General features: G+C 52.9%; 4 protein-coding genes across 4 annotated transcripts; 2 read left to right on the forward strand and 2 right to left on the reverse strand.

The window, feature by feature from the left end:
* Positions 1-25: 25 nt before the first annotated feature.
* Positions 26-2,521, reverse strand: DICSQDRAFT_181585 (alpha/beta-hydrolase; the record flags this gene model as incomplete). Its single annotated transcript, XM_007367162.1, has 18 exons — positions 26-96; positions 158-193; positions 257-369; positions 432-472; positions 526-699; positions 755-761; positions 815-866; positions 919-971; positions 1,024-1,244; positions 1,310-1,443; positions 1,497-1,509; positions 1,566-1,700; positions 1,750-1,807; positions 1,867-1,897; positions 1,951-2,004; positions 2,072-2,127; positions 2,186-2,267; positions 2,332-2,521. 18 exons carry the CDS (start codon positions 2,519-2,521, stop codon positions 26-28), a joined length of 1,521 nt encoding a protein of 506 aa, XP_007367224.1.
* A 1,393-nt stretch (positions 2,522-3,914) lies between these two features.
* On the reverse strand, positions 3,915-5,162 carry DICSQDRAFT_171499 (uncharacterized protein; the record flags this gene model as incomplete). The annotated part of the gene is made up of 1 exon (XM_007367163.1): positions 3,915-5,162. One exon carries the CDS (start codon positions 5,160-5,162, stop codon positions 3,915-3,917), a length of 1,248 nt encoding a protein of 415 aa, XP_007367225.1.
* An 806-nt stretch (positions 5,163-5,968) lies between these two features.
* On the forward strand, positions 5,969-6,394 carry DICSQDRAFT_171500 (uncharacterized protein; the record flags this gene model as incomplete). The annotated part of the gene is made up of 2 exons (XM_007367164.1): positions 5,969-6,102; positions 6,148-6,394. 2 exons carry the CDS (start codon positions 5,969-5,971, stop codon positions 6,392-6,394), a joined length of 381 nt encoding a protein of 126 aa, XP_007367226.1.
* Positions 6,395-9,104: 2,710 nt separating this feature from the next.
* On the forward strand, positions 9,105-9,815 carry DICSQDRAFT_171501 (uncharacterized protein; the record flags this gene model as incomplete). The annotated part of the gene is made up of 1 exon (XM_007367165.1): positions 9,105-9,815. One exon carries the CDS (start codon positions 9,105-9,107, stop codon positions 9,813-9,815), a length of 711 nt encoding a protein of 236 aa, XP_007367227.1.
* Positions 9,816-10,551: the final 736 nt, after the last annotated feature.

The raw sequence follows: 10,551 nt of genomic DNA on the forward strand, positions 1-10,551 counted from the left end.
TGCTCATCTTCCTGTGGCTCTCTCTTCAAGCGGAGGGCGAGTCGCGCTTTCCCAGAACGTAAGCGATCGTCTGGAAGGCGGCCCACGGAACGAACTCTGGTCGAAGCGTAACACGGACGATGAGCGTAAATCTGGTGCGAGTCGGATCCCGACTCACGGGGCGTCATGTGTCCGCTGTAGTAGAATTCGACAACTGTGCACGTCCACCTGTTAGATTCGCGGGGCACCCGTGTGACAGACTCGGAAGGACACGCACAAGTCAGACCACGCTCGGTGTGCATGTTGCCGAAGACGCCCATGTCGTCCACGAGGAAGCTCTCGTCCTCGATAGGCGTTTGGAAGCCTTGGAGTCCGTTCCAGGTCATGTTCCTACGAGAGTCAAAGGGAGATCGGCGTCTCGCGCGGCCCCGAGCCGGACAAGCGCAACGTACTGGATGGCGATCCGCGTCCCTTCAGCGACGAGGATGAAGTCCTGGTGCGGAGCGCAATCAACTTCTGGGTTCCGCACGGGCGAAACGCACACACCGCGAGACCGTGCACGATCGCGACCCTCTCGCTCTTCTCGATGACGTTGGGGAGGACGCTGAGGGTGGACGCGACGCTCTGGTCGTTCCCTGGGGCGCCGGTCGTCGGGTCGATGTAGACGGGGCCGCCGCAAGCGACCCAGTTGACGTGAGGTGCGTGGATGGCGTCTTGGACCTGGTGAAGTGTGAGTGTCCACGCTAATACCAGAGTGGTTGTATCGCGTACGCACATCGGTACTGGAAGAGATGATTAGCAGTGGTCTCGGACGGAAGTTCATGCTACGACTTACCGGTTGAAGTATACAAACTTCTGGGTCGACCGCGGGAACCCGAGCACGCTCCCTAGGAATATATGTCAACGGTAGCCGAGGGGTAGGGAGATAGGGCACGTTACAGAGGTTCGGGAATGTGTCGGTCACGCGGTAGACATCGAACACTGGATTGATACTGCGAAGCGATTTGATATAGTAGGTATCAGAGGGTGAGAAGGATCACCTACATCCCGACTGCTCGCTGTATCGGACTATGTATCCTACACTCGGGCTTCACGCCGACAGCCCGAGTGACGTTGTCGAACGTCGCCCCGACAGGCAAAGGCAGCTGTCCAGCAGGTGGGTAGGTCACGAAGTCGTCGAGGTAGTCAGTATAGCCGCAGGAGTCAGAGATGTTTTGCAGTTGAGCCCAAAACGTCGAGTTGAAGGGGAAGACATTCTTGTTCGCCTACGTCAAACCGTCAGTACTCGGGCGATGTCTGCATATGATAAGGCGAGACAGCAAATACTGACCTGTGCAAAGCGAAGGGCGGGTATTTCTTGCTGCACAAGATTCCAACTGAGCGATGGATCGGCAATCCAGATGCCCTTGAGGTGGAGATCCGGATTCGGGTGTTCATAGAGGAAATTAGCGATATAGGGAACGTCTATTGGGTTGCCTTAGTGATGGGGGGAGCAATACTCATCCGAGGAGACTCACAAAATCCTGCGTACTGATCGAATTGGCGAGTCAGTTGGACAAGACCGCTCTTGTTGCTTTGCTACTCACGCTCTCTCCGCTGACCCAAAAGTTGCTTCCCTTTAGTTCGCTAAAGACTTCCAGGAACTGCTCAAGGAATCCGGCGACTTCGGCCGCCAGCTCATCGTCATTGCTGATGTTTGGTTCACCTTGCGAGAAGCCAGTCTGCATCGAGATTAGCACACGACAAATTCGATAAACCAGTGTTACATACGCCAACGGGTTGCTCCACCCAAAGGACGTTCGTTAGGTTCGTCCAGCTCCAAGGATTTCTTGTTCATTATCTGTGAGTACCTCGCGAGTCTAGCCATGGAATCATGTGGAAACCTACGGCGTCGGTTCTGCCTGACCCCATGACCAAGCTGCAGATTGTCGATTTACGCCTCCCCGAGATGATAGTATAAGCAATACATACAGATAGGACCATTCTCCTGCAAGAACCCTTCAAGAGACGAACAGCCGGGTCCACCTGGGAGCGTAAGTAGTGCGATATCAACGTATGTCATCATTTTGAAGCAGCGCCAGTTGGCACCCACCATTCGTCCAGAAGAGGAGATCGTTCACGTTCGAGATGTTATTAGTAGGCCAGAACCTGGGACGGCGTGAGTCAGTGAATAACGGTATGACTCTTCGTGTTCATGCTGACGTACCAGAAGAATAGCTTGCGGGTCTCATTCTTAGCACCAGATATAGGCATCAAGCCTGACCATGATGGGCCCGCGTCGAAGTTGACTGAGCAGGCAAAGGGTATTTAGCGAAAGAGAACAGAAACTGAGGAATGCATCCTGCGACTGACCGTCGGGGATCCTCGTCCCGTCAACGAAGAGTTCCTTCGCCTTCGGATTAGCAAAACTGATTGGAGCCTCCCGCTTTGCTATGTTTCCAGTGGCAGGGTCGGGCTGGGGAGGCTGAATAGGTCCCAAAAAGTCGCGTAGGCGATCCAGCTGTTCACGTTGAATAGTCTCTGCCGTCTCCATACCTTCCATGGCGCTTCCCGAGAACCGAGAGACAGCCCCCGTCGCGCAGAGCACCAGGATGCCGAGCAGTAGTCTCAGAGCTGATGACATCACGCAAAGACTTTCTGAGGTATGGCGGAGGCTGACTGCCACAACTCATGACTTTAATACCTGCAAGGGATGAGGTGCGGCTCTCCGCATACCTACAGCGAATTCAGTGATTAACGGACCCTACCGTCACGAAGGTCATGAGGACACTACAGATAGCGGGAAAACCTGCCTTCTCAAATGGCGCAACAGTCTCACGGAGAAGTGAAGTAGGAGCAAGGTTGCGCCTGGAATTCCTCGGTGGAAGAGGGGTGTCATATATCGGAACACCGCCCATCTGTAGGACCGGATTGTCCTTCAGGACGGGCCGCGTGGAGATGTCTCGACGCCTTGCCGTTGCTCACCTGGTGAAGGTCCACAAGGCGACGAAGCTACAAGAGCGCTTCTCCTTGCCATCGAGGCCATCCCATCACACGGCCATATGGAGTACCTGGGATTTTGCTGATAACATGGTCAGCAGAAGTGGAGGCGGCTGCGTAGAGGAGGGTACCAATGGCGCTTATCGCCGCGATTTGAGATCAACGCCGAGCGGGAGATATAGTTGAACGCTCGAACGCGTAGTAAGAAGGATAGGGACTTACTTATGTACCTCTCTTTGCCGATAAACATGGAAAAATTACGACATAGTGCGCGAGCGGAACCGTCTGCTCTCTCATGAAGCTACCCAGTGCGTTGCGTTTGGCAGGACGGAAAGTCGGCAATGACACGCTTGAGTATCGGGTATAGCTGTCTGCAGTACTAATACTAGGACGGCTGGGAATGTTGAATGAGCAAAGCCAACACCGATATCGGTGTTGGTGTCGAGGGCACTACATGACCTGTAAGAATGTGTCAGGCCATAGTAGGCGGCAACGACAACCGGTCCATGCAGTTGCGGTACTTACTGTATGTGCGGGAAACGCAGACAAACCTAATTAGACGCCCAAAAGCTCTGGGCTTGGTTTTTGGATTCTAATTTCTGTCGGCCGAATGATTCCGATTGCAGGGAAGAGAACTTGAAGCGGGCATAAGGAGCAGTTTTGGATGGACCTTCACAAGGAGGATTTTGACAACCATGACTCCATGATGAACAGACCTCACATCAGTCAAAAAAATCAATCCTTTTGTCCGATGAGTCGCTTACAAGTAGTGCAACCGCTCTGACACTCTCAAGACCGTGCAAACATGATATCGATAATTACCCGTACTCTGGACACGACGGTGAAAGGCCATTCAAACTCAACTAGTGGACTCGGGGAATCTCGCCTCGGATGTACGAACTGGTAACAGAGGTACCGCATACGGACTCCCAAGTCGATACAGGTGAAGCGTGCGATCAAAACTGCCTAGACCTCTCCTCCATCGCCGCCCACGCGCGGGTGCGTTCTTCTTCGCGCGCCTTCACAGTCGCCATGATCCGCTCCGCCGCCTTCTGCGGAGGCAGGCTGATAAGTTCGGAGCGAGACAATGGAGAGGACGCATCGCGACTCCTTTCCCTCGGCTGGGCGGCCGGCGGACGTGCTTGGGGGCTGTCGCGATGCATGACCATGACAGCGAGGGCGCGACGCATGGCGGTCCTCATGGGGGTGGACGTTGCAGCAGGATTGGGAGAATGGATTATGCGGAAGTCGCTGGGATGTTTGAATGAGCTCACGAACGCATTGACCCTAAGAGACCCGAAGGAAGAGTCGCTTGATGAGGCGCTACCAGTGGAGCCTCTCGCCGAGAAGTTGCTTTGACGATCATTGCCAGAGGACGACGTGCCATGGTCGGGAGCGAATATGTCGCTGTCACTAGGAAGGTGTGCTAGACCACACAATGCGGAAGACGAGATCTCCAACATCGCCGAGACCGGGCTACAGTCCAAGAAGGCGTCAGCTGACTCATAGGTGGACCAGGAGTCTTCCACCTCATCCCGTTCTTCGTCTATTGTAGCGATAGTACCCGTGATCGAGGTGGTTGAGGGGTCGGCATCGGAAGGGGTGGACTCGTCGTTCAGCCAGAGAGTAGAACTATATCGGTGGGGCGTCGGAGAGATTGGGGGAAGAGGGGAGATAGCACATTGACCTTTGCTCGGGTCGCTATAGAACATAGTGCGGCATAGTTCAGAAAGCGGCCTGGATGTATCGAGATCGTCGGAGGTGAAGAGTGAGTCGCTCAAGTGGGCCACGGTGGAGATGGTCTTGGCAGGAGTTTGGGTTCGCCCAATCGGCCTTACTGAATCAAAGTCTGCAGTGTCACAGTTGTTCCTGATAGCAGATTGCAACCCATCCACAAGGTCGTCCAACATAGCCAGTGAAAGCGAGATCTTGTTCAGAGCCGAAGACGGTAAGATTTCCTCAGAGACCTGAGCAGGTGAGTACTTCACAAGCTGATAGTCGCAGATGTCCCCAGATTCAGGATCACAGAGCTGTAGAGTTGTATGTCCAGGAAGGACGCAAGCGAAGATTAAACGAGACAAGCTTTGGATGACGTCTTCAGGGAATTGTCGCGTAGGCATGCCGAAGAACGGAGGGTGAGTCAGAGGATCCTCAGGCTCAAGCAAGCAGAACAAGAGGAGGATGACAAGATGAGTGTACAGCATACTTGAGAGCTAGCGGCTTGCGGCGGGGGCTGACCGCAGGGATGGACCGGGCGACACCGCGAGTCATCTGGGTCTCTTCAAGATTGCGGCGGCAGGTAATGGCCTGTAACATTGATGAGCAGACGCTTACTCAGTAGCTATCCTCCTATAAGGAACAACCTCACTTACAAGACTCAGATATGTATATGTCTTGGCTGCGATGCGTCGCCGGAAGGTTGGCTCAACAAGGCGAAGCTCAAACGAGATGGCATCGTGACTGTTCGGCAATCCCCGAATGCTAGGCCTCAGGCGCTATCTTGTCGTCAATACTACGCCTGCGGTCCTACTCCTATGTACTGCCACCAATGTGTACCAGTGTTCTTGATTCATCTCATTCCAGTCGGCTTATTCTTGATATGAGATGGACCTCGTTTCGCTTACAGTAGAACCCTCTTAACCTATTCCTACTCATCACGGGCGCGCTCCTGCCCCAATGGAGTTTGGACCTTCAAACTTGGTAGGCAGGTAGATGAACCTCCTGAGGCGGGATCGCGCGCGCGGTAACCAGGTATGTATTAAGAGACTTCTACTGTTTCCTCACCCACTGCATGTCCACTGATCGTTGTCAACTTTGTATCGTGAGCTCGGTTGACACGTTGTGATAGGCTCTCACAGTTGTCAGTCAGGGCGCTCCGGTATCCCGGGGCCATCTCCACAGTCGGATTGCCTTGAAACTTTGAGATACTTAATTTCCAGCGACCCAAGGGCTGTTGCCTCCGTGCTTCATTGTATCTCCCGAACTTTCCTCTCACAAGCGATATACTGATATGCCGACATGCTTACCTTTTTCCTTCCTAAAGCGAAGAAAGTCTCAATCTCCAAAGGTCAAGATCCCTCAAGGATCGATCGAACGCAAGCCAGGAGTGTCTATAGTAGTTGAGAACGGCGAAAGGTCTCGTAAGTGCGCGCCTTTCTTGATGCTAGCGACGTGCTGACCACACCGTAGGACCGTTGTTGGAACACACATCGCTTCCAGCATCTTTGCCTTTACCTCCTTCGTCTTCGCCTTCGCCTTCGAGCTACTCGTCATCTTCCTCGTATGCCTCTTCATCAGCTTCCTCCTCGGAGCTGTCTCCCTATACTTCAGCTCATCCAACGGGGCCTTCGCCATCTCCTGGTGTCTCTCCTTTACACCCGTCATCGCCTCCTACTCCCCCGCCATTGTCATCCTCTCCAGCCAGGCCGGAAATTAGTCATCATGAGCGCTGCATGCCATTGCCGCTCGAACTTTGGGCCGAGGTCTTCGGATATACGGATGGAATCTGTCTAGGAAACCTTATTCTGGTCAACCGTGCTCTCGGTCAAGAAGCCGAACGTCTTCTTTACCGCAACGTCATTCTCAGGACGAGGGGTTCGTTTCATCTCTTCTACCAGTCCATCCATGCCTGTCGACGCAGAGCGGCGATCGTTACGGGTATCCATATCTCATCCCTCGAGGACCGTGCCGACCTTGATCGCATTCCATCGCTCCTGCGGGAATTCCACAATTTGCGACGGCTGACCCTTGTGCTCTTCGAAGCCAGACTACCTCAGGACCACATGTCGATCCTTCAGGCAATCTTGGGCGTTCACTTCCCATCGCTATCCAGTTTCTCTATCATGTCGCCGTTGCCCCTCAACGACTGCTTCCTGAATTTCCTCGAGTCTCACTCCCACCTCCAGCATCTCGATCTTGGGAGTATGCAGCTTCTCTCAGGTAGCGATCTATCCCGTTTCCGGTACCCCCCGATACGTTCTCTCACATGCACATCTCGCCTGCTCGCCCATCTCTCCCCTATCGTGACCAGTCTCACACGACTACACATAGTCTCGTGTTCGAGCTCCCAACTTATCCGTGTGGCTGAGCAACTCGGTCCTCAAATCGTGAGCTTGCGCCTTGGAAGCGTTTACATACCTATCACTACATATGCCGTGAACAATGACTTCGCGAGCATGTCCTTGTATGATGTCGCAACAAGGTTCCCTCGTCTCCGTTTCCTCCAGATTGACATGGGTCAGGTGCGTTGCATTGGTTGAGATACCTTGGTAGAGATGACCTGAATACTTTCGATCTCATCTAGGATGACAATAGGTACCTGAGGGTCCAAGCTGTTGATTATCGCCTATTGCGCCCGCAATCAGCGCGACATCCGGACGTGCCCCTCATCACCCTCGTGTTGGCGTTCTCGCGGCCAAAAATGTCTATTTCAGCCCCGATGCATGACCCACAGAGTCGGTCGGTGACCATGGGCTACCAGCGGTTTTGGAAAAGAGCAACAGTGAAGCTTTCGAAGGACTGGGGCCACTATATCGAGCAGATCGTATGCACAGACACGATTACGGCTTACGAGTCCCACACGCATAGTGACGCCCAGGCGCGGATAGTTCTGAACGCCGATGGGATGGTGTGGGACAATTATTGGAAAGAAGTGTAGGAGTGTCACATTCACCTAAAACTTTTGGCGTCCAGGGAGCCCTCATGATATTGATTTTCAAGTCTAGTGCTGTGTGGAAGTGCTGTGTTACATATACTACACCTCGAGCCTCATCGCGGAGATTTATGCACATACATAACGCCGATCAGGAAACATGGGAATCACTTGATGCCCCTTAAAATCGCCTCTAAGGGCATTAAGGCGCTTAAGATGGCTTTAAGATCGTATAAGACGTAAGAATTAAGATGCTCAATTAAGACGCATTAAGACGATTAAGATGGGCGAATGCAAATACGTTCTGCACCGTCATCGCACGCGTCGGCCTCTGTCACAATGTCTGTACACGCTCCAACTGGTCTCTCACTCTGCTCTGCTCCATCATTGACACGCTGTACGGAGTTTGGTAGCGTCGGCGCTTAATTGCGTCGGACGGACAAACACGGACAAATGTTAGCAGTACGATGCCGTAGCCACGTCACTGTACAATCCCTAGTCCGTCGCTACGAAGCCTTCGGTTTGAGCCCAAATCCCCTGTCTGTGTCTGAGTTCTGAGGTGCCGCTGGGCCCTCGTCTATGCTTGTCTTCTCTCATTCTAACAGAGTTGAGGGTGAGCAACTCGAAGATATGGCGTGGGAGAGCTAAGTGTCTTAAGGCGCTAAGCCATTAAGCTCCGACTTGTGTAACCCGAGACTACTCGCCGCAAACGCTGAGCTGATCTCGATGTGGCACCAGCTGCTGTAGGCCAGGCTTTGTCTCTTGCTGCTACCCCAGCGACATCTGGCTGATCCAGATGGCTCGCTCCATCGCTGCTAATCTCTGTGTACCCGTCTTACTACTGTGAGTCTGAGGTCAAAACATTCGACGACTCCGAGGAAATCAAGTGCAAGTAAAGAGCTGCACCAGAAACAAAGAACTAGATGAGTCTATGGACCATTTCTAGCAAGCTAAGTATGAGGCAAAGCCAGTGCCCAGCTCGCAATTAGTCTCATTCGTGTATGGCAATGGCATGTATCAGTGTCAATATCCAAGTCATTCCATCACCAATCCCTCATGATGGCTCAATGATAGAATTCCCGAGAGAGACTCGAGCAGACGAGGATCAACTCTGTCAAGAATACTCAGCTCAGCTCAGCTCAGACGACATGATAAGTGCATACATCGTGACGAGGGGGTGTGCGAGTCGCTGCAATGATCTCGTTACATGTAATCTGCCAAGTCAAATCGTATCGGCGCTAGCGAAAGAAGGCGGTACTCGGGTTGCCACAACTTCGTTGCGACCACTGTGGAGGTACTAACTGTTGTGTTGTTTGTAGCCGTCATGGCCACTCATCTGCTAGCGTACCTCATGGGAAGGAACAAACTCGGTTCAGATGTCGAACAATGTGACAGGCGCGCAGTCTCTGATTGGAAAGCTTGTGAATGCTACCAAGGCCTCCAAAGCCTTCCCCAGCTAATTGGTTCATATTCAGCGGAAAATGCAAGTAATTCCATGTCACCGCATACGACCCCGGTCACCGACCTTGGACTCCCCATTGAGCTATGGATCCAAGTCCTTCGGAGTGCTTCAAGAGGAACACAAGCGAAGATGATGCTCGTGAATCGCCCACTGAGCGAAATCGCAGAAAGCCTCCTCTATCACTCCGTCACTTTAACGTGGAATATAGACGTTCCAAAATTCAGCCAATCCATCGCCTCCTGCATCCGACGCGCTAGTCTGGTGATCGATATCCACATCCTGCAAATAAAACCGCTCGGCGACAACCGTGTCCCGGCCCTGCTGCCATATCTCATCGGTACCCTCCAGAACTTACGCACGATGACACTCAAGATGACAGTAGCAAGGATGGCAAGCTGCGACGACATCTTGCATATACGCCTCCCTCACTTGCGCAGCTTTACGTGCAACATGAATATCAACTCGGACGAGGTCTTCTTCAACTTCCTAACAGCACACGAAGACCTTGTAGAGCTCGACCTAGGCTTCACCTACCCGCCGAACCTCCCAGGCGTTGAGGATCGTTTGGACAAGAAGCCCTTCTCCTCACTGCATACCATAGCGTGCTCGTCGCGCTGGCTGAACAGCCGCTTGCCAGTCCTGCACAACCTCACGCACCTCTACTGGACGGGCTACATCGCGACGGAGGTCGCGCACATCGCGACCCTCTTGGACCTAGTGTTGCCGCCAAGCCAGCTAAGCTAAGCTAAGCTGACGAGCTGGATCGCGCTGGATCACCAAGCCGGAGCAAGCTAAGCCGAGATCCGGCTAGCTGGGCGCCAACTCCCTGGCCAGGCCCCAGCCACAGCTTGACTTGCAAGCTCACATTCCAGATATGGCAAGACATTGCATGCGCCGACAGCGAACTGGGCATCATCGTTCCTAGTGTAGTAACAACATGGTATACATGCACAGAACATAACACCATGTATGCATAAGTTCAACATATCTCCCTGAGGAGGTGTGAGCTGCCAAAAAATGTCTGAAGGCCACGACGGAATCACTGAGTATGCATGTCAGAAATAGTCAACACCAGTAATCCAGTGTGAACCTGTAGGCTTATCTATTCGACTAAATAGAGCGACACATTGTTCAACAGTTCAGTAACTGTGTTGGATTACCTTGAAGACTGCATATGTGATGTGGTTCGAACACAGCTGCTAAAGCCATTAAGACAGAAAGCAGGATACACGAGAGTCTATAATCTTGCTCGCCAGCAGCATTGTAGCGCACATTCCCAGGCTGTTCTGTGCCGAGGGTGACTGCTGCCTTTGATATTATGAGGATTACCGCTGTGCTCAAGGCATGACTCGTGAGGAGTCAACACATCCATCCAGGAATTACCAGGCCATACCATGGCAGCCACGCATCTCGAAGTGATTGAAGTCGCGGCTGTCCCGGGACCTCCCGGTCCTACGAGATACCAACTTTGGTAATTATG

Source organism: Dichomitus squalens (genome assembly GCF_000275845.1).
Source record: "Dichomitus squalens LYAD-421 SS1 unplaced genomic scaffold DICSQscaffold_23, whole genome shotgun sequence".
Taxonomy (NCBI): Eukaryota; Fungi; Basidiomycota; class Agaricomycetes; order Polyporales; family Polyporaceae; genus Dichomitus; species Dichomitus squalens.